The sequence below is a fragment of the Anoplopoma fimbria genome, chromosome 9, assembly GCF_027596085.1.
Source record: "Anoplopoma fimbria isolate UVic2021 breed Golden Eagle Sablefish chromosome 9, Afim_UVic_2022, whole genome shotgun sequence".
Lineage (NCBI taxonomy): Eukaryota > Metazoa > Chordata > Actinopteri > Perciformes > Anoplopomatidae > Anoplopoma > Anoplopoma fimbria.
In genome coordinates, this window is record NC_072457.1 from 26709177 (window position 1) to 26732141 (window position 22965).

General features: G+C 40.7%; 4 protein-coding genes across 4 annotated transcripts; 2 read left to right on the forward strand and 2 right to left on the reverse strand.

Moving 5' to 3' along the window:
• Window positions 1-951: 951 nt before the first annotated feature.
• Window positions 952-4587, forward strand: pgam1b (phosphoglycerate mutase 1b). Its single transcript, XM_054604237.1, has 4 exons — window positions 952-1293; window positions 2797-3071; window positions 3180-3360; window positions 3922-4587. Exons 1-4 carry the CDS (start codon window positions 1155-1157, stop codon window positions 4089-4091), a joined length of 765 nt encoding a protein of 254 aa, XP_054460212.1. The 5' UTR covers window positions 952-1154; the 3' UTR covers window positions 4092-4587.
• Window positions 4588-5206: 619 nt separating this feature from the next.
• On the forward strand, window positions 5207-9663 carry exosc1 (exosome component 1). Its single transcript, XM_054604686.1, has 8 exons — window positions 5207-5291; window positions 6589-6704; window positions 6927-7001; window positions 7121-7209; window positions 7311-7344; window positions 7433-7483; window positions 7783-7867; window positions 8553-9663. Exons 1-8 carry the CDS (start codon window positions 5264-5266, stop codon window positions 8657-8659), a joined length of 585 nt encoding a protein of 194 aa, XP_054460661.1. The 5' UTR covers window positions 5207-5263; the 3' UTR covers window positions 8660-9663.
• A 1008-nt stretch (window positions 9664-10671) lies between these two features.
• Window positions 10672-15090, reverse strand: knop1 (lysine-rich nucleolar protein 1). Its single transcript, XM_054604749.1, is given in 9 exon segments — window positions 10672-11045; window positions 12057-12125; window positions 12674-12745; window positions 12836-13102; window positions 13105-13591; window positions 13593-14053; window positions 14151-14219; window positions 14602-14664; window positions 15008-15090. Coding segments are annotated over 6 exon segments (1620 nt in total). The 5' UTR covers window positions 14012-14053; window positions 14151-14219; window positions 14602-14664; window positions 15008-15090; the 3' UTR covers window positions 10672-10739.
• A 2963-nt stretch (window positions 15091-18053) lies between these two features.
• gprc5bb (G protein-coupled receptor, class C, group 5, member Bb) lies at window positions 18054-22314 on the reverse strand. Its single transcript, XM_054604995.1, has 3 exons — window positions 21210-22314; window positions 18270-18382; window positions 18054-18185 (listed from the first exon to the last, which is right to left on the reverse strand). The coding sequence occupies exons 1-3, from the start codon at window positions 22312-22314 to the stop codon at window positions 18141-18143; spliced, it is 1263 nt and encodes a 420-aa protein (XP_054460970.1). The 3' UTR covers window positions 18054-18140.
• Window positions 22315-22965: the final 651 nt, after the last annotated feature.

Sequence of the window (22965 nt, forward strand, 5' to 3'; positions counted from 1 at the left end):
AAACAAATGCTCAACAAACCAGAATATGTTTTATATTTTACATTCTTCAAAGTAGTTGAATGAGAAGGTGTGTCCAAACTTTTGACTGGTTCTGTATATGCTGGAGATAGTGTACCCGATTTTGGTTTAGTTAGTTAGTTGTTGTTGTTGTTGTTTTTTTTATTTAACCTAAGGGATTATCATTATACCTTTATTTGTGACTCTGATCTATCCTCAGTGAATTCATTTCTTCTTCATTTTTCTTCATGTATCCCAGGCCAGTGAGCACCGGAAAGTGTTTAACAAATGAACATTAAATTCAAAACTTTAGTTACTCCCCTGCATTGCAAGGTCAAATATCACCAATTGTGATCCTTGAAACTTTCTTTATCTTTGTAGATTAATATTGAAGACATCCAAACTATGAAGGAACACATATGGAATGATAACAAATGCTCAACAAACCAGAATATGTTTTATATTTTAGATTCCAGTGAGATATTAATTACTTTATATAGTGACTTTGTTGTCAAAAACATTATTGTTGCTGCTCTAAAAACAATATTTAGTTATACCTAAATTATAGATAACATCTAATCCTGTTCTGAATTGATTTGTTTTAAAAATTCTATATACAGTACCAGTCAAAAGTTTGGACACACCTTCTCATTCAATAGTTTTTCTTTATTTTTTTCTACATTGTAGATTAATATTGAAGACATCCAAACTATGAAGGAACACATATGGAATCATGTGGTAAACAAACAAATGCTCAACAAACCAGAATATGTTTTATATTTTACATTCTTCAAAGTAGTTGAAGGAGAAGGTGTGTCCACACTTTTGCCTGGTTCTGTATGAAGCTCTTACACCAGCAGCTGGGTGTGTGTGGACGTGCTGCTGTGCTCATCCTCCTGACTCCCTCCTCCTCCTCCTCCTCCTCCTCCTCTGATTGGTGGAAACCAGCAGGAAGAGCGCTCATGTCGTGATATCTGTCAAGCCCGGACACACCAACACCTCCAACACACTGACCCCTCCAGACCTCCACAATACTGATCCTGCTCCTCTGCAGCCGTCTCTGGAGTTGCGGCAGAAACAGGACGAATCTGCGTGTTGAGAAAACTCACTCAAGCTTTATTTCCCGGAAGCACAGAGCAGAGGACATCGGTGTGAGGATGGCTGCCTACAAGCTGGTCCTGATCCGCCACGGAGAGAGCTGCTGGAACCAGGAGAACCGGTTCTGCGGCTGGTTCGACGCCGACCTGAGTGAGACCGGGGAGCACGAGGCGAAGAGAGGAGGACAGGCGCTGAAAGGTAGACCAGATCAGGACTAGGGCCTAATCGGGCTGTGTTCTCGGTCGTGGATTAGACAAGACAGTGCTTATGCAACTCTGACGGATGTGGAAGCAGGCACTGCGACCAGGGGCGCCGAAAAGGGGGGGTAAAGGAGACGGATTCTAGGGGCCCATGATGGAGGGGGGCCCAGAGAGGCCCCTAATGATGATGAAATTATAATACAGAAAAAATAATGACACTAAGTTATTAACTAACATATAATCACACATGTTTTTTCACTGTCATGCTGTTCTTCTTTCACAAATATGGTAATGATAGTCAAAAATACCATTAAAATGCATAATTGTATGTAAAATAGCATCAAAAAATGTTGACGCTGTGTTGGGGGCCCTGTAAAGATTCTTTTCATGGGGCCCAAAATCCCTAGCGGCGCCCCTGACTGCGACACCGGAGGAGGCAGCAGCTGCAGCGGCTACAGTATAGTGTTTACAAGGCTGGATGGTTGATGATGGTCTCTGAGAAAAGATGCAGAATGCAGATGCTGCAAATGGCTCATATCACAGAGTTTCTTTTTCCTGAGCCCATGGTTGAGACAGTGAAGGCCCCTTTTGTGTTAGTCTTTTGATTGATTCAATAAATATTGTGTTGTAGTGAAGTAGGCAAATACACTGTGCAATGCAATAGTTATAATAGTTTCTGTCTGTATATATAATATTTCAGTTACTGCTCATTTGCTTATTTATAATACTTATTTTTGATCTTTTTTACTATGTCTCTTGTTTTGCACTATCCTCTATGCTGCTGTAATCCTGTACATTTCCCCGCTGCGGGACTAATAAAGGATTATCTTATTTTATCTTAACTACCTACTACTTTTGGGGAAGTCAGGATGTCATCTTCTTACAGGTTTCCATGTTGATTTGACTGGAATGTAGGAACATATTGAAATGTACATCTCCCATACTCAGACATAGTGATTTTGGTGTAATGTATTTTTTTTTTTTTTAAAAGCCCACTGACTCAGCCACAACTCTAATAATGGAGGACAAGTGCACCCTGCAGAGGACAGAGGTCTGATTTATCAGTGTAAATTACTGCTGTTGGCTGAGTGGATTTATTTTTCTCTTCTCTAGCTATGAGAACATCTCCAGTAAACAAAATATTAAAAGTGGTGCTTTGTGTGATTCCTGGTGGAGAAACAGAGTTCTACAGATTTGTCAGTTGCATTTGACTTCATTCTTTCTGTGTGACACACACTACTGTTGGTTTTCTGTGACCTGAAAAATTCCTCTGCAGTCACGTCCTGCAGAGACTACAGTCTGCCATGGTCCCGTGGTATAGCACTGCCCCTGACTAAGCAATATTAGGAGAGAAGCAAAAAACAACGCAGAACAAAAACACATTTTATTTGTATGCAGCCTTGCACTTACGTATGAGTGAATCCTTTGTTTTTGTGTCTTCAGTTCCAATGAATATCCACATTTACTGTATTTTTCATTCCCTGTCTTTGATTCCCCTCAGATGCTGGCTATGAATTCGATATTTGCTACACCTCTGTCCTAAAGAGGGCCATCCGCACCCTGTGGTTTGTTCTGGACAGCATCGACCAGATGTGGCTGCCCGTCAACCGGACCTGGCGCCTCAATGAGCGCCACTACGGTGGCCTGACTGGGCTGAACAAGGCCGAAACAGCGGCTAAACACGGAGAGGCCCAGGTCAAGATCTGGAGGCGCTCTTTTGACACTCCTCCCCCATCCATGGATGAGGAGCATGACTTCTATCAGAGCATCAGCAAGGTGACGCCACAGGAAAACTTTGTCTCTTTCTGTCTAACAAATGCAGACATGTTTAAGGCCACACGGCCAAAATGTAACTGACAACATGAATTCCCTGTTTTGTTGTAGGACCGGCGTTATGCCGACCTGACAGAGGACCAGCTTCCCAGCTGTGAGAGCCTCAAGGACACCATCGCCAGGGCTCTGCCATTCTGGAACGAAGAGATCGTTCCACAGATCAAAGAGGGAAAGAGGGTGCTGATCGCTGCCCATGGCAACAGTCTCCGGGGCATCGTCAAGCATCTTGAGGGTAAGAGACAGAGCGGAGACTTATGAGGCGCTGCCCTGTGCCAAAACTGTTTATCAGCCGTTACATTTTGGAAAGTTAGCATTTATTGATAACCTTAATATTATTAAAAAAAGAATATATAATGTAACTAAACAATCGGAGAGTGGTATTTTACAAAATCATTGATTGCAGATGCAAAAATTTTACAAAACTCAATTGGGGCAGGTGAAGTGTTTTAATGTTAATTAAATTTTTTTAGGAACTCATAGTTTATTTATCTCTAAGAGTGTCTCTAGTTGTTATGTATACAGTATTGCATTACACCTTTGACTTTTTGAAATACAAATTAACTTCTTTTGTCAAAATTAATTAATTCTCAGGAGCACTATCAGCCCAATGACACCCTGTCTGCTTCTGTGTCTAGACGTGGTCACAGTGACCTTCTGTCCAAATGAAATTGGGAGTAATGCACATGGTATTAGTGTAAAAGTGGGTTTGATAGTTAGATTACTTGAAAATATTTTTTATAAGTTTCAGTCTGATCAATGCAAATGGATTAACAGTCTGTTGCTGTTTTCCCAGGTATGTCAGAGGAGGCCATCATGGAGCTGAACCTGCCCACCGGTATCCCCATTGTGTATGAGCTGGACAAGAACCTGAAGCCTTTAGGACCAATGCAGTTCCTGGGAGATGAGGAGACCGTCAAGAAGGCCATGGAGGCTGTGGCTGCTCAGGGCAAAGCCAAGAAATAGACCACCCCCCCTCCTCCATCCCAGCTATGAGATAGACTTCAGTTATCAATCATGTGCTGTTCAGTTATTACAAGGTCATTTATTGTTACTGTCATCACAGACTCGCACACACAGAGACAAACATTGTGCACTTTATTTTGAAAATACCAAGTTTTCACACAATGTATTTGATTAGTCTTTACTTTGTGGCATACTGAAACATACATGTCATTGTTACACAATTAGTAGCACCAGTAATATGATTTTAGCACTGACCAAAATGCAAAGTTTAGGGACCAGCAAATGGGAGCAAACATACACAAACCCTTCAGAGTCATCCCATGTTTTACTTCCTTTACTGATCCATGTAGGTGAGGCTTAGAGGGAACAGAATAACCTATACAGAAACACTGGCTGTTGTCTAAAGGACAAGATGCTCTGCACTGCTGATTACTGTTTGCTGTGGCATTGTGAAAAAAATAATAAATGTTGTAAGCCATTATGTGATGAAATCTTATATCAGTGTCTGACGTTGATTTTCGGGCATAAATGTCCACTCTGTCTTTATAAATCATATGGTTATGGTCAGAGCAATTGGTTGGGTGTAGTCTCGTGAAAATAGTTAGTATATTTAATGTTAAAGGGAGACTATGATGCAAACAAAATACATGTCATGTATTATTAGGTTTATTATTAGATTCTAGAAAACCAAAGATATTTTAAGAGTTTGGATGTTCAGCGAAGGCAGTAGTATTCTTATACAAACTTCAGTGCATGTCCAGATACACTGACAGCTACATGTAAAAGATACTGCTATTGAAATTTTAATTAAAACCACTAGCTAATTATATTCAAATCAAGATTAGAATTACCTGCTAAAGCGTACTAAATAAATTATTAAATTTACTTAGCATTATCTGTCATGTTTAATATTAATAGGCAAAACCAGCCAAACTTAGTGATTGATATTATTTTAAAAAATGTATTATTCCAATAAAAATAATTATTACTATAAGTTGTTGTACATATGCTTCGACGCTACGCGGCAGCACCGCAGGCCATGTGTGCCTCAACTAACATGGCGGACCGAGCCGTCCTTCTTCTACTTCCGCTCAGCGTGACACTGGCCAATCAGCGTCGACTCCAGTTCTTCGTCACAGCCAATCGGATGACGAGCTGCTCTCCGCGGAAACATGTCGCCCATGAAGCTGTGTGTTCCAGGTGAGTCCCTTAAACTTGCAATAACTCTCACCTAAGATGAAGTTAAACCAGACTTTGGACCGTTTTGTCCTCCTGTGCTGATGTTGGCTCTGTTTAAACGTCGCCGTGCTGCTAGAAAGCACAGTTAGGCTGCTGTATGGCAGAGTAAAGCCCTGTTAATGATCCACAGCTGCCATGCGTGCTGTGGGCTTTGGCTTCCAGCACAGTTGACATTACACCTCAGTTACATGTAAATGTATGGTGAGCTGTATCAGGTGAATATGACACGGTGTGGGGGAGCTGAGGGCTATTATTTCAAAACGTTTTACGGTAGTTGCCCTACTGATGCAGGAGGCAGCTCCTTCCACTGAGGTTTCATCTCTTGCCCTGCCCATCGCCCCGAGCAGGACGGCAGCATTCCTCCTCTCGCTTCTTAGAAATTCTTGTCTTGTTAATGCCGGGGGGGGAATGGCTCAAGTGATTCTATGGCAATAACTGTCCTCCTTATATAAAGAGCAGGTATGACTGTAGAGTTAAACAAGGTCGATTTGTATTATTATTATTATTATTATTATTATTATTATTATTATTATTATTATTATTATACAAATCGACCTTGTTTAACTCTACAGGTCGATTTGTATTATTATAATAAATTATTATTATTATAATAATAAAATCGACCTTGTTTAACTCTACAGTCATATTATTATGACTATTATATTAATGTAATATTATTATATTTTTTACTATCTGTGCAGAATGCAGACAGGGCTGTTGTGGTTCTTGGAAGATTTTTTCTTTCATTCCCAACGTCATAGGGTGTTATTATTGCAATAATAGTTAATATAGTTTTTTTCTGTCTGTAAATATTATATTTCAGTTATTGTGTTTTTCTACTGTTTTTTATTGCTTATTTATAATACTTGTTTTTTATTTTATTTTTTATTTTCATTTTTATTTTTATCTTGTCTTTCTTTACTATGTCTCTTGTGTGCACTTTAACTCTATGCTGCTGTAAGCCTGCAAATTTCCCCGCTGCGGGACTAATAAAGGATTATCTTATCTTATCTTATCTTCTCAAAAGTAAACCTGTCACCAATCTATCGCTTCATGAAGCTCTTGTTAAAAGTCTTGGAATGCAAAGCCACACTCATTTCATATTTGGCACATGCGCCTTCAAAGAGTGCCTCTGGTCTTTTACTCCAAAGGTTGGTGTTATGTAACACAGAGATGCTCCACCTCCAGTACAAACATTATAGTATGTGCAACTCCTCTCCGACACTTCCCCTGTCTTTCCCCTCTTGTTTGTTTCCAGGTGACAAGCTATGCAGTGCAGAAAACTGCATTCCCGGCACAGGAGTATATCTGCGGCACGGCTACATATACTCCTCACTAGCAGGATACGTGCTCAAGAAGAACGAGGGAGAGGAGGTGAGGGGTGTGGTTGGTGTGGATAGGAGAGAGGTGGGGAAAGCTGCACAAGTAAGAAGGCGTGTAGGAGTGCCAGAGGGAAAGTATTGTGTAATATTTATCAATGGGACTGAAGAGAAATATCCACAACATTTAGTGTGACAGGTTCTTCAGGTTGTTTTTGAACTGTATTCATTTAAAACTAAATTTGTATTATCTGACCTGTGGTTTATGTCTTTCTAGTTACCAGTGATCTCAGTGGTGCGGGAAACAGAAACGCAACTACTCCCCGATGTAGGAGCAATAGTCACCTGTAAGGTATGCAGTGGAATCGGATACAAGTTTTCTATAATTAGTTGATCCTGCACAGTTTTGATATTGATCCGTTCATCAAAGAGGTGGTTTGTCTCGAGCCTTACTGTTCTCTGCCTTCACAGGTGACCAGCATCAACCCCAGGTTCGCCAAGGTCCACATCCTTTATGTGGGCTCCACACCGCTGAAGGACCGCTTCAGAGGAACAATCAGGTAAACCCCCCCAAAAACACTGTTCAAGCCAAACAATGTTTAATGTCATATTTCTCTGTGTCACTCCCCAAACTGAGCCCACTCCCACTTTCCTCTGACAGGAAAGAAGATGTGCGCGCGACAGAGAAAGACAAGGTGTGTTTTGAATCCACGTATTCGGTCAGATCATCAGATGTTGCCTCATTTAATCTAATATGACATGCTTTTACTTTTGTTGTTACAGGTGGAAACATACAAAAGCTTCAGACCTGGCGACATCGTCTTGGCAAAAGTTGTATCCTGCCCCTAGAAAAATAAACTATTCAGCTCATGCATGCGCTACCTTTTTTTTCTCCCCTGGAATTCCTTAACTGGGAATGACACGTGTATGGTGAAAAATCCCCTCCAAAGAAGCCATGTTCTGTTATTATGCTTGAAGCGTGGCAGGTGCACATATTCACTTGTTACTTGTCAATCCAATCACAGTTTTTTGGATTATCACTAATAGGGATTTAGAAAAACCTGTGCCACTTCAGTAGTGTGGATGCTTTCTGTTTACTTCTGTGTCGTTAAAACCTTGACCTGTGGTGTCAGATTTCTCTCGGTGATGTGCAGTCGAACTACCTGTTGACAACAGCAGAGAATGAACTGGGGGTGGTGGTGGCTCACAGTGAAGCAGGTAAGTCTTAATGCTCAGTAAAACAATGCTTTTCTTTATATTTTATCGAAAATATGTATTATCTTATTATTTTAAACTTCAAAACAGCAAAGCACACATTTAAATGATTCTGTTTGAACACAAGGTGGTGCAAGAGTAGCTACCCAGGTAACTGGAGACTGTTATTGTCACTTATTCATCTAAAGAGTTAGAAATATTAATCAAGCATTTGCTTCAGCATTATTTCAGTGTGGCAGAATTTTAGAATCGTGCCAATCTAGTTATTGCTGATCACTTAACCGAGCCTTTTTATTTAAGCAATGTGAGAGAGAAACAATGGAGAGATATAGCGCTTTCAATCCAATTATTTTGATACTCCTTAGAGCCAAGGGATGAAGCTCAAACATGATTATTGTAATGTATTGCTCCAGAAATTCTGCATGATGAGAACCAAACTAAACTCATCTTAACTTCACACTTTGGAGAAGTAAACCTCTGACTAAGAAAAATGTTTTACCCACACCGACAGTCTACTCTAGTTTCACTTTAAAACAGCTCGTATTTGCGTTGTGTTAAGGTTTTTGCGGTGACACAATCCAGAACACAATGATGAGTGTTTCATCATTTTTGTAGTTTCCAATAACTCTTGAGTTTTTCAAATATGTTTAGTGCTGTCAGTAGTTTGACGTTTCTGTCTGTGGATCAGGTGCCCAGATGGTTCCCATCAGCTGGTGTGAGATGCAGTGTCCGCGGACGCACAGCAAAGAGTTCCGCAAAGTGGCGCGAGTGCAGCCGGAGTACCTACAGGCATGAGACGACTTCTTTCCTTCCACAAGGAACACACAGCTTCCCCTCCCTCTTTCACTCACGGCTGTCAAGTAGCCTCCCAACTCTGCTTCAGATGTTTTCTGAGAGACTGGATAATGTGCATATCCTTGGCTGCTGCTGGTTTTGTGTCTCAAGTGTATTTTCTTTCCCCCCCTCTGCACATGGTGTCATCATTAGATTGTGCCAGCTTGAAAACACTGAAGCAGCGTCAGAACAAACTGTCAGGACGTATTCTAAACTCAGTAGCGACTGTTGTAAAGCGTTTTTAACTCAAATGAGTGCATGTGCCAGCAATGTCGTTTCTTAAAGTTACCTTTTAATTTTCTAGTTGCAACCTGATCAGAGCCGTCTGACTGAGGATGTTACAGTGCAGCTGCCGAGTGACCACCATGTTGAGAAGCTAAAAGCATAAGAACCTAGTGAAGAGAGGTCTTGTTTAAAGATGAGGGATTCTCTCCGTTTTGTAAATGGGTATTTTAGCCCATCATCAGGTCACTCGAGGGATAGAGCAGTTGGTGCATTTTGCAGGGTGCATACAAGTAAGACTCAGGAAGGATGACTCGACTGGCTCTTTGGAAATACTTTGCATAGTGTCATGTAATCAACACTTTTTTTGTCCATAGAAGTGACAAAAACTTGAATCTACTCATTTGTCCTTACCAACTTTTCCAGTTACAAGTCAACTGAGGGACAAATGTTGTCCACACAGCAGCTTAAAAGGAGAGTGAATGTGGTTAAGAGAGACGAATGTTAAATAAAGATTACAACACAGCTACCAATGTGTAGAATACTGAAGTTCAACTTGATAGTCAAATATTTCTTTTTTTGTTTTCTAGCACATTATCAAAAACTAAATGATTGTGAGCCTACAAGAAGCAAGCAGAAATGTCTCCATTTATCTTTTAAGTAAAGTCTACTCTGACTTTCCTTATAGCTTTACTTTACAGCAAATGTCATCCATGTGCAAGATGGAAATAAAACGACTATCAAAGCCATCAATGTGTTTCCTCTTTTTTACCCAGAAAGATTTAAAAGCTAGTGTGTAAGATAGGGCCACCCTATAAAGAAAAGAGGAGGCGGCATTTCACCTCTTCTACTGGATCTACTATCTTAATTCAGTTACCATAAAAAGTGCCAACTACTAACCAAAAGCAGAGCAAGAATACAGGGAAATTCTGCCAGTCAAAATAAGACTTGAGTACGATTAGTTTTCTCATTTCTGCCACTTTGGATTCTATCCAAAAAACAACATATTAAAACGTACACGGGCCCTGTAGCTTCAACGTGAATGACGATCCTTAGCAGCAGCTCTATTTGGTATTAAAAGACAGGATGGGAAGGGCCGAGGCTAGCTTGTTAGCAACATACATATACATCTTTGACATGTCAGCATTGTAACCTCTTCATGTGCTGTTGAGTAGAGGGTGTTAGTTCTTTATGTTTTTATGGTTCTTCAGATGGCACCTTTAAAGGACGTATTTTTGTATTCAGCAACGAAACTTTAAGACGAAAATTGCAATTTTAGCTGTCAATTGTCCTCAGTATTGCGCCGACAATTAATAACAATTAATGATAAAAAACTTAAATTAGGAGAAAATTTAAACCAACTCAGTGTAAACAGTGACCTATTGAAATCACATGACCTCTCATGATGAACTGATGCTCAGGGACAATCTTAAGCAGTCGGATGTTTATTAGACAAAACATAATTTTGGGTTGTGTGTTCAGTCTCTGATAATCATTTATATACAAGTTACAATAGTAGTCTGGTGTGAGATTTAGATTTCATGGTGAACCTGAGCAGGGAAGTGTTTGAATCTAAAGTGTAAAAAAAAAAATTAAAAAAAAAATTTTGTACATCCAAACAAACATCTCTTGAAGATATCCCTTAGACACATGAAAACACACACACACACACACACACACACACACACACACACACACACACACACACACACACACACACACACACACACACACACACACACACACACACACACACACACACACACACACACACACACACACACACACACACACACACACACACACACACACACTTAGATCAATCATCAAAGCGAACTGATCGACTTGCATTTATGTCGATGGAGAACTTCTTATTGGCCGGTGCACTGAACCCAAGTCCTGATCCCCTGTTACTGAAGTCCATTCTGCGCGATTGAGCGCGTTCAAACTCTCCCAGAAGCCCTTGCTGCAACTGCTGCTGTGCGTCCTTCCCCAGTGCCGTATTTGCTCCTCCGCTGCTCCCGGCAGCCGGCTGGGAACCCTTTTTGAAGCCGCCCATCAACCGGAGGAACTTCTGCTGCTGGTCAGAGCTGTCGAACTGGGCGGTGCCCCACTGGCCAAGACCCTGAGGAACACAGACAATGGGGGAAAACATTAGAAACTTGGTGAATTAAAAGGCTATCCATATTAAACACACGGTTGTATCACACATTAAGCTCTGCCCTCAAGGGATTCCCACTGTGACCAGGTCAAGGTCACAGCGCTTACAAAGAAAGATGAGGGCTGTTAACCATCAAAACCTTAAGTACCCAAAATTAAACCCACTTAGGACTGACCCATTACTGGCCATAAACACTAAACCTGCCTTGTTTAATGGTAGGTCTCTGTCCAACAAGACTTTTATCTTAAATGATTTGATTACTAGTTTTAACAGAACCTTGAATCAGCTTGTCAAACCTCCCAACTCGAGTCCTTCAGCTTCTTCTGCCGCAGATTGGGAGACATTTCTATCATTCTTTCTCAATAAAATTCACCAAATTTGAGCAAACATCGCCTTTCCAGCTTCTCTCATGTTTCTTCGTTGTCCATGTCCGCATTTGCTCGACACCTTTCAGCCAGTTGCTATGGAAACTTTGACCGACACTGTATCCCATATGAAACCCCCATACAGTCATCTGGACGTCATTCCAGCAAAACTGTTCAGAAAAGCGTTGGGAGAAATAGGCCCTACCCTTCTGCAAATTTTAAACAGCTCCTTTGCTCTGGATGTGTCGCAGATTATTTTAAAATAGCCTGTATTCAGTGAATCAGTACCGAAACAGCTCTTCTAAAGGTTACAAATGATTTACTAATGGCTGCAGAATCTGGACACTGTTCGGTACTGGTGCTGCTTTATTTCTTGAGATTTTGTAATTGTATTGACCTGCAGCCTGTGGAAAGCACTTTGTACTACAAATAAAATTATTATTATTATTAATGAGGATGCTATCGAATTGCATTATGGGAAAATGTAAGGTGCAGTCCCCATCATTGAGCTTCATATGGGTTAGAGACTATAGATATTGTAAATCTCTCTGCCCATTTAAGGGAAACTTCATAGTTTTATGTTCATTACAAGAACGTTACTAACACTGACCGTGGGTCTGTTTGGTTTGTGAGGTTGAGAGGCTTTGTCGATCTCCACTTGTAAAGCCTGTCTTCTTTCCTATGACGAACCAAAACACACTTCATTATGCTCAACTGCATAAAACAGACAATGCAAGCAATTTAAATTTATTTGGGGATAAAAAGCTAAATCAAAATACGGATATTTGTCTAATTACGGGGATAGTTTAACATTTTGGGAAATAGGCTTATTTGCTTTTTTGCCCATAGTTACATAACAACATTGATACCACTCTCATGTCTGGTCATTAAATATGAAACTACAGTCAGAAGGCGTTAAGCTTAAGTGGATCAAACAAGCGAGATACATGTTAATAAGGGAGCTTCAGATATTGTGATAAACCGATTTTTTTGTATCGATGGACTGAGGCAGGCTAGCCTTTTCTCCCTGTTTCCAGTCTTTGTTCTAAGCTAAGCTCAGTAGCTTCATATTTACCATACAGACATGAGAGTGGTATCAATGTTATCATTTAGCTATCAGCAAGAGAGCAAATAAGAGTATTTCCCAAAATGTTAAACATTTATGCAAAGCAATATATATTACACTTAACACAGTGATGGAGGACGAATAATTAGAGACCCGTTTACCTGGTTGATGGTGACCTCATCTGTGTTTCCAGTTTTCTCTGACAGGAAGACCACGTCCTTGTGGGGTGACTCCTGAAACACAAACAACGTTCACTCCCGATGTTTATACTAATCCTCAACATCAGAGCACAGCGTCGATCGCATCTGACAATACACACTCACATGTTGGTCTTCCACCTCTTCTTTAATCTTCCTCTTCTTTGCACCAGTTCCAAAGCTCACAGTCTCCACTTTTATTTCCATTTTAGTGGAGTTCTTCTTCTTTTTGCTCTTCTTGCTCGTCGTGTCCCCGGCTACTGTTTCACTAATCTGCTCCTCAACTTCCTCACACTTGAGTTTTGATGGTTCTTCCTCTCCTCCCTTTGAGTTTCCCTTTTTCTTTTTCTTTGGCTCTTTCTCCTCTACTTCGCTGACCTCCTCAGAAGCTTTCTACCCTTTCCTTTCTTTCCGTTTGTCTTAAGCTCCGGCTCCTCTTTATCTATGATAATAATCTCCCTCTTTGTGGACTTTTTATTCTTCTTGTTTGGCATATCATCTTTCTCTACCTTTTGGCCTGACGCCGCTTTGCTCTTTTTGCTGTTACCTTTAATCAGAGGCGTTGCTAATTTATTTTCATCTTCTTTAGCATTGGCTCCCTTTTTATTCTTCTTTTTCACTTTTACCTCTTCAACCCCACAAGTCTCTCCCTCTGGTGTTCCTAACTTCACTCCATTCTCAGTCACTTTCATTTTAGCTGATTTCTTCTTTTTTGTAATACGTCCTTCAGTGGTTTCCTCATCGGTGGTTTTCTTTTTCTTCTTCTTCTTCTTTTCTTTAACTTGCTCCTCATTTTTCTCTGTAGTTACAACTAAAATGTGTTTTCTCTTCTTGGCTTTCTTTGGCAATTCATCCTTCTCAGCTTGTTGTTCTTCCTCCTGGCTTTACATTTTGTGGTTTAATTTGAACAGACTTATTTTTTACATTCTTCACCTTCTTCTGTTTCTCTTCCACTTCTTTTACTGAACTGAGCTGTGCAGTTTCCAGCTGCTTCTTCTTCTTCTTGCTGACTTCTTTGTCATTTCCTTTCTTGACACAAGAACCATTCAGAGATTCAGTATCAATTTTCCTCTTCTTCTTTTTCTTCTTCTCGTTCGGTTCACCACTTCCATCCAAGGACTCCCCATCTATATCAATTACATCATCTTTTTTACCCTTCTTCTTTTCCTTTTTCACCTCTGCTATGCTCCCATCATCAACAGTAACATGTTTCATTTCAGGCAGAGAGACTTGTCCTTTTGTGGGTTTCTTCTTCTTCTTCTTAATAAAAATCTGCTCACTCTTCTCCTCCTCCATCTTCATCCTTCCCACTGGTCTCTCCACAGGAACAGACCCCTGGCTGGTCTAATGAGAGGAATATAATTACTGCAAGACAATTCCTTCTTATAATAGATTAAATTGTGTGACAACAAGTGTGAGTTACAGAGCAATAAACACTAACCAAGGGTTTGGCTAGCTGCCTGGGCTGGGACTGTTGATCAATGTCTCTTTGCAGGGCCAGTCGCTTCGCCTGCAGGGAACAGAGCAGAATTGTGCTTAAATGTTAATAATTTTAGAAATGCACAAAAAAAACAGTATTATATTTTTATCTAAAGGCAAATATGTTGTTGTAGCTCTTACATATATGCATTGAGTCTGCATGTGTCAGGCAAATCAAACTGAGGAATCATAAATTGTGGACTACTCGAGATTCACTCGAGTTACAACATGAACATTTATGATTTATAAAATTCTCAGTCTCTGAACTTTTACTTGTAGTGCGTTTTTAGCACACTGTCAACCTGTATGCAGGGTTATTCAAAGTACAGGTTTCAATCCTAGATTATTATACTGGCTTGCATGTGTTAATTCGTCAGCACTTTTTTTTCTGATTCAATGTTGGATATCTGTACCTTGTCAACGGCGATCTCTTTGGATTTAGGTCCACACTTTTCGGAAACGAAGATCACGTCCGTCTGAAACACACAATCAACACAGTGTCTTCCTGGTGCAGACGAGCATGCTGTTCATAGTCAACAGGTCCATGGCACCTACACCTGAATGAAGACATGTGGACTAACTGACAGGTTGAGCTGCATCGTATCCAGAATGATAACACGTCTCAGGAGGAATAAGACGACCATGTTCATTGAAAGCACCCTCTTGTTAAACCATGCTAGCTGGCAGCTAACGTGAAACAGCAGCTAAAAGTTAAAACCGACGAACAAACAAACTCATTAGTCAGCAAGACTGTGAGACAATTGTGTCATAGTTGCACAATGTATTATGAAATGAAAGCTTGATGAGCAGTTTACTCACTTTGATACTTAATAACTCACGTGGATCCGCGTTTACTCTCCAAACCCGGAAGTAGTTTCCTCTTCTTCCTGTTAGCGACGGTCCGAGCGTCCTTAGCAACGAGCGGGTGAACACATTTCGGAATTGTACCCAAAAAGTTACACTGCGCATGCGCCATACCATAAAGCCTAACATCCTTTATTCAACATGACTAAACACATACAAAGAAACAAATATATTAACTAACTGAAAGCAACACAAAATGAACAGCAAAATGTGTAAAACAACAACATTCAACCCATGGTTAAAGTACAGTGTATAAGGCAGGGTTTGAACTAACTACTTTAATTATTCACATAACTACTTGTCATTTTTTGTTTGTACAAAGAAATACACCATGAATGCATTAGGTGAGACGGTCCCAAAGTTTGCAACGTTATCGCCGATTCAACAATTATGGCATCTTGTGTGTCAGCATTTTCTTTTGCCATGCCTTCAAGTGTGGACACAATAGTGTTTATCATCACTGCCTGAGCAGGAGTGTGTCTATAATTATTGATGTTATAATTGTGAAATCATTATTGAATAGCCCTGAATATGATTATGGTGTATTAGGCTAAATGTTTAGGGGAAAATTGAAATGATGTACACATGAAACCCGACACTCAGGAATTATCAGCCTCACTGAAGGTAAATGAGGATAAACTATGTAAAAATTGTTTCTGCTGACAGACAGACTCCTCTCCAGCTCTCTCTGACTTTAATTGTATCCATAATAAAAGTTATTGAGGGAAATAACATAATGAAAATACATTTTTTTCTAATAAATGGAGAAAGTTGTTTGCGGTTGTTCAGACCTACAATGAACATATATTTTATCCAAATGGTGAATCAGAAAACAAATCAAATATAAAACTTGAGTTCAATCTGTGATCTGTCTTCACTGTGGTATGAAAGTCCAGTTATGTTGAGCAAAATCAGATCAGTTTAATCGGCTGCAGCGTTGTATCAATCAATTGATGAATCAGGGGGCGTTTCGACACTTAAAACACCTCCTGGAAGGCTGCTCTCTTGCATCCTCGCTCACGGCTCCTCAAAGATCCTTCATCACTCCTTAAATGGGAGACTTGGGATATACCCTTTGGCACCAGTTTGTGTGTGCAGCAAGTTGCACTGTACATCCCTCTACTCTACATGTTTGAAGTATCTGATTGTATAGCTGCTTCTCTATGAAGAGGCCATATAGATCCATCAGTGTACCACGAGGACAGGAGGATGAAAGACAAATTCAATGACTTGACAATAATTAACAGAAATTGTGCACTGATGTATTAGCCACTTTGTGCGAATCACATTACAGATATTCATGTTACGCTGCCCGAAACAGACAACAGTGCACAAACAGTGCATCATAAGAGCATCTCATAAGGAAAATACCATTTTCACATTTGTAATATTTACATGATTAAAATTCAATTATATAGGATTATTACATAAAAATCTTATCATAATAACTTCATTGTACATTATCAGAGCGCACACATGTACACAGAAGCAAATAATTTAGTTAAATCTTATAGCAAGAAAACAATGCTCACCACATGAACATTGTGACTCTGAAATATATTTTGATTGGTTTAAATGTCCTGAAATGAATTCAGAGTTGGTTAGGAAATTAAAACTGCAACCCTCCAGTCAAGTATGAAGTTGCCTCAGAGTTCAATTGCCAGTTCATTTGAACACCAGATGCCGACTAGAAATGTGTCTCGTCTTGGAGCCAAACTTTGCTGAGTCACAAATAAGAACAGTATACATGCGTTTGAATATCTTCCAGTTAAATTCACAGTGATGGATGACTAAATGTTTTCCTATTGATACAGTTGAAATTTAAAGGGATCCTGAATGCCAGAATATAATGAAATGTTGCCCAAAATGTATGATCAGTAGCCAGCAAAAAAGTCCAACTGTCCATTTAGTAGCTGTTCCAGAGCTTTCAATCACACAACATGGTCCTCTGCAGATTTTGCCGTTGTCATGGAGTTGTAGATGTTAACAATTTCTGAGCACTTGAGATGGTTTTGTTATCTGTTGTCTCCAATGTCAAAAATGAACAATGTCAACTCAACACTAAAACTGCTATTTCTCTTCCATATTTATATAAAAACTCTATAAAACACCCAAAATACAAGTAATTTGGACAAAAATACATTACCTGTAAACTGCACTTACATGCGTCTGAAATGATGATACATCCCAAATCCATCCAAAGATAAAGTGCAAAATCACAACCTCCAACAGTAAAACTTACTGCAGAATAGGCATTTCAGTATTTAATGGCTTTTTATGATATACTATTAAAACTATTTATCCAATGCATTTTAGCCTTTTATCAATTGTAAATATCAATACACAGGGCGAAATGTGCCAAACAGCACTGATGAAAGAATGGAGACATTGAAAGAAAACACACTGAGGCCTTTGGGTCTTTCCAGCACATAATACAGAGGCCAAGCAAGCTCTGTGGGCGTATGCAAGTAATTTACATAAACAACCTAAAGGTATGTTTTTTTCTTAGTCGTAGCTTGACGCAAGATATATAGAAAAGGAAAATGCCGTTTCTATGAAGCGAACATCCCTGATCAGTAATTTAGAGCATTCGTTTAGAGAGCTGCTCACACAAAATGCTTACTTCACTACATTCAAATCATCCTGTGACCTTTACTTTATCCAGGTCAAAACCACATTGAACACTGCTCTTAGATTTTCACCTTATATATAACAACATTAGCCCTCCTTATAAACTTCTTGTCAGTGTATTTATTTACTTATTATAATTAAGACTATCAAAAGCTGCGTGGAAGCTCTGACACTTTCTATTCCCTGTCTTGTTCAGTCTGCCGATAAAGAGGCAACACAGTAAACTTCAGCAAAATACTGTTAAGAACGGCACTTAAAATGTAAATTTCATACATGTGTGCGGAAACACAAATACATTAAAACAATTTTAAGCTTCCATTAAAACCATCCTGTGTGATATGTGATGTTCTTAGTAATTCCTTCTTCTTCTTCTTCTTCTTCTTCTTCTTCTTCTTCTTCTTCTAAGCAACAGGAACATTCGACAATCACACACCAGTGTATCCAGTTTGGTCCCATATTACCATAACCGTCGTCCAGTGTAGTTCACTGGGGCTGTAGGCATCTACAAGAGACAGACAAACATGTAGTTAACAAAGACATTGCTCCTGTGGTTGGTTATTTAGTAAATACACACATCGATACTAACCGTTCCACCATTCATGACCAGAGCCATCTCAGTGGGCTGGTAGACGTGACCTCTGAAGGCGATGCCAGGACGCATACTCCCGTGGCTGCTGGGGTACGTTCCACTTCGGAGAGCTGACGGACAAGGCGAGGTAAAGCACACACACGAGTTACAGCTGTCTTGTTAACAAACATAATGTTTCCAGTTTCAGGAGATATTATAGATGACTGTGCCACTGACTGATACATAGCAAAAATGCATCAAGCTTGAGGTTAAAGTATAATTATACTGATCAGTTGGTAACTCCCTTCACACCCATAGTAAACCCACACAGGTGATTTGAATTATTATGGTTGATTAGACCTATGTGTGGGCGTCTACAGACTGGGTTTAATTAACATCTCCCCCACTCCCCTGTTTACTTCGTCAGGCTGGTTGAATTACACATTTATCATGCTTACTGGTAGACTACATGGAGTTTGGTGACCTAATGTATTACAGTTGCAAAAGTCCTATTAATTTGTTCAATCGACATAGTAACATGCCTCACAGATGGAGCCCTTCCCAGGTGTTGTTGAATCAGGGAAAGTGCATCCGAAAATCTAGAACGTCCAATCACCTAGCTTTAAACACTGTGACGTGCACTGCTAACGGCGGGTGGGAGCTCAACATTACTATCTACACAAACCCTGCACAGCTCCATCCACTTTCAAGCTGAGCCGATGTCTAATCAGACAGAGTAATTGAAAACACCTGTTTGTGTGTGCAGAGCCTTTAAAGTGAGACACCCTTGTTAATTCCTTCTCTATTCTCTCCGCACACGGTAGCTTCAACAAAGCGAGATGTAAATTGAAATTTCGGACACCTTGTTTGGACTACAGCTGAGTCTCACACGACTGTAATGTAAGTATTGAATTGTGGGATTGTTAGCATAAAGCAGGATACTAGCCATGGAAACTACTTTTTTTGTTCCATTGTGTGAATATTTTAGAGCAAAATTGAGCAAATGAATTTCACACATTTAAATGGCTGAAAATAAATTAAGGGCACTTGTTAGTGAAAGGGGAGTGACATGGACAGGTTGTGTGTTAATTTTGAATTTGAATTCAAATCGAATTTCCCTGCATTTCACAATAAAGGAATCAAATATGATTAAGCCAGTTCAATAGCCTCTATCAGTGACACTGTGTGGCAGAATAGCGTCACAGTCAGTTATATAAAATCTATGGTATGATTGTTATCATCAGCCAATATAAGATACAACAAAATGTACAAGTGTGGTAATCTGATCACTGGTGTGCTGAATTGCCAATTAATTGATTTTATTTTGTCATTTGCAGTGGGGAGATTGTATCATTTTTCCTTCAAACCTTAAAGGAAAATTCAAATTTTTTGTCAACCCGGTTTTTGTTTCATCATTCCTACCCTTTATATTCACATTATCTCTTGACCAACTGAAGAGAATACTAAAACGGAGAGAGAGAGAGAATTTACCGTCCATTAGGGAAAACAGCATAAGACAAACCTCATGCTTTTAACCAAAAAGTAAATCCTATATTAACTTGCTTCCATCTCTTGATATGACTATTCTTGGTACGACTCTGCTATTTTGAGTCCTCAGTTAGCTAGAAATTGTCCAAACAATATTCTCCGTCTCCTGTACACAGCTTTCTTACAACATCCTCGATGACTCTGCTCTGCTGCTGCCTCCACTCTCTGTTTATCCTGGTTCATCGTGGTTTAGCTCTTCATCTGTGCATTTGGCTTCAGATAAATATGGAGAGCAACCACAGTGAAATGACTCACACATTGGCCTGTAAGCCTGTTGGATAAGCAGGCGTTTCATAAGGATTAATTGGATTTTAGATTGCGTATATTAAGTAAAAGAGAACCACACTATGCTGTGCACAACCTACATGGCACTAATGGTAGTAAATAATATGGTCATCTTGCGAGTTCAACGGGGCATTGATCTGCAGTGCAATGGATTCAATTTATTTACATAGCATTAATATATTCACAAATAATCCTGGAGTATGAGCCTGACTCTTTTCAGTACTCACATGCTCAAGAAACGATGTGACTGTTGGGCAAACAGAAATATCTCTGTTACATACAGAGCGAACAGATTGACGGCATTGAAGTGGATTGTGCTGCAAGAGGGGTTTGAGACGTTTTTATGCATATTTAGATTTTATTTTTTTTTTCAACTGAGAGAACTGAGGCCATATTCACAAAACACCCTTGTGGTATATCTTTTTTTTATTAAAATTAGATTTTCATAGTGTTTATAAAATGTATTTCTTAATTTAATAAGATTTAATTTAATCTAAGTTATTCAAAATTTGGTTTTGTTTTTTATTTATTTTTGTAATTTAGAAATGAATCCATTAGACATGATGTCATCCCTTCTCTCAGCTTAGGAGTTCTCTCAGACTCTAAGTGAGAGCTGCTCAAGAAAAGCTGGGTAAGATAAGACACTGTGAATGACATGATGACATAATGAAATAAATTCAGCTGACAGGAGCCAAACTTACCACCTTTCAGACTCAAAAGATAGCTGTGATTGACAGTATTGCGTAATTAAAAGATGTCAGACTCCGTAAAAGTACATTTTTTGGTTGCCTAGTCTTTTTCCATTTCTCAACATGACATTAAATGCATAAAACGATTCTGAAAAAGAATCAGTTCAACATCAATTTTTGTAGTAAGTTGCCTGGCAACAGTGTTCTCATGACTGACAATAAAACACTTAAATGCCAAAGATATTTGTACTCAACCTATCGTGTTGAAAGACAACCTAATGTGATGAATATAGGCAGCATTCGACCTAGGTTGAATTATAATTTTTTGCCCTCTGAAACTGATTCTTTGTCTCTGTTACACAAACATGCACAGCGACACACACACATGCGCACACACACACACACACACACACACACACGCATTACATAAGCCTACTTGCGCCGTGCTCCTCCATAGAAAAAGCCTGGTTTTCAGGGAAGGGTCGGTGCGAGAGTGCTGGGAGCTCATCTCCAAAATGTGGAGGAGGGGCCGTGTGACTGGTGTCGAAGAAGTCTTGCGTGTTGGATGGTCGAGGGTTTCGGAGACACAGGTGCGCCTCTGGAATAGCGTGGAACAGCAGCAGGATCCAGCCCTGAATGACCAGGGCCACCGCCAGCGCCGGCTCATCCAGCACCTTCACATCCTTCTTTCCTCCTCCGAACCTCTCCCCTTTCCCCTTCCCCCTCAGCGCCTGGCTGCCATACAGATAAAACCCCAGCCAGGCCACCCACAGCAGCGCTGATGCCAGACTGGACAGGAAGAGCCAGACGGCGTTGCACTTCCATCTCCGTTTCTCCCTCTCTCCTTCTCTGTCTTCTTCACTCCCACCTCCTCCCTCTGCCCCCATCTCTCCTCCACACAGCACAACCCCCAAGGAAAGCCCCATGGCAATGAGCAGCAGCCCCAGGGTGTAGCTGCATGTCAGAGCAAAGTCTAAAGGGGGATATTCGCAGGCAGGGTGACCCTCCCTAACTACAGTCAGCAAGACCCATTCAGCAGAGATGATCCCCTGAACCAAGGCCAAGGCCAGACCGAGCGCTGCCAACGAGCTCCCCGAAGGGCTCGTCTCGCCAGCCACCAGCCTCCTGAGCCTCACGCCCTGCACGAGCAAGCTGGAGAAGCAGAGGGCAAAGAGGGGCCCCCAGAAGGCCCTGCGGACCACACAGAGCGCCTGGTTCTTCCCCACCAAGAAAGCCAGAGAGATGGAGAAGATCCCGAGGAGCGTGCCCAGGAGCAGGAGAAGAGGGCCCATGCCGGAGCGCCTGGCGGGATCAGAAATGAAGCGTAGCTTGACCAGCAGGAGCACAGCGAGGACCAGGGAGGCCACGCCGCCGCTGCAGGCCACGGCCTCCAGGACCACACCCCAGACTGACTCCAGGTCACAGAGCACCCTGTACGGAGGGTCCACATCCACGCTGCACCCCCGAGGAGGAGGGGAGGGGTGGGATGAGCCATAGCCAATCAGTGACAGGAGGCAGATGATGACAGGGCTGACGGCCATCTTAGAGAGACAGAGCAGAAAATAATGTAGTGATGGGGAGAAAGGTACAGAGAGAGATATGATACTGTGAGGAGAGAGGCAGGAGGGTGAATGTCGTGATGAATTACTGTCTGTTAGTGAATACAGTACCTTCATGAGTCACAACAGACAGAAAAAAAACAGCACTCAATATATATTAAGATCAAATAATAACAGAGATTAATATGTTTTTGTCTCTCTCTCTCTCTCTCTCTCTCACACACACACACACAAACACACACTCATGCACTCACAGCACAGAATAGAACTGCTTTTAGTGCTGGGCAATAGTTTCCATGGGAACGGGAAACAGCGTGGGCTGACTACATCACATACTGGGCTTTTGAGAAGTAGAGTTTCAGCACCCAAGAGCACAGAGAAATGCACGAGCATGCGCACACACACATGCACACGCACAATGTTTGTACTTACTGAGGACCTTGGTCGACATAATGCATCACAACAGCCCTAACAGGAGCCTTGTTTTAACCTTTCCCCTAATATCAAGTTATAACCCTCAAACTGTGAATGAAGATAATGTTCTCGCTTTTAAAAACATCACATCACTGTTAAGGTCTGAAACTCAACTTGGTCCCTAACAAGGGTAGTAAAGGAACAAACGCACATGCAAAA

What these genes read in the sequence shown, in the direction of transcription:
- gprc5bb (XM_054604995.1), bottom strand. Translation starts at nt 22,314, where the DNA reads ATGGCCGTCAGCCCTGTCATCATCTGCCTCCTGTCACTGATTGGCTAT. An exon ending in TATGGAGGAGCACGGCGCAA is followed by an intron (nt 18,383 to 21,209) that starts GTAGGCTTATGT and finishes CTTGTCCGTCAG; the next exon opens with CTCTCCGAAGTGGAACGTAC. An exon ending in TGGTCATGAATGGTGGAACG is followed by an intron (nt 18,186 to 18,269) that starts GTTAGTATCGAT and finishes TGTCTCTTGTAG; the next exon opens with ATGCCTACAGCCCCAGTGAA.
- exosc1 (XM_054604686.1), top strand. Translation starts at nt 5,264, where the DNA reads ATGTCGCCCATGAAGCTGTGTGTTCCAG. An exon ending in AGAAGAACGAGGGAGAGGAG is followed by an intron (nt 6,705 to 6,926) that starts GTGAGGGGTGTG and finishes ATGTCTTTCTAG; the next exon opens with TTACCAGTGATCTCAGTGGT. An exon ending in GAGCAATAGTCACCTGTAAG is followed by an intron (nt 7,002 to 7,120) that starts GTATGCAGTGGA and finishes CTGCCTTCACAG; the next exon opens with GTGACCAGCATCAACCCCAG.
- pgam1b (XM_054604237.1), top strand. Translation starts at nt 1,155, where the DNA reads ATGGCTGCCTACAAGCTGGTCCTGATCCGCCACGGAGAGAGCTGCTGG. An exon ending in AGGAGGACAGGCGCTGAAAG is followed by an intron (nt 1,294 to 2,796) that starts GTAGACCAGATC and finishes GATTCCCCTCAG; the next exon opens with ATGCTGGCTATGAATTCGAT. An exon ending in CATCGTCAAGCATCTTGAGG is followed by an intron (nt 3,361 to 3,921) that starts GTAAGAGACAGA and finishes CTGTTTTCCCAG; the next exon opens with GTATGTCAGAGGAGGCCATC.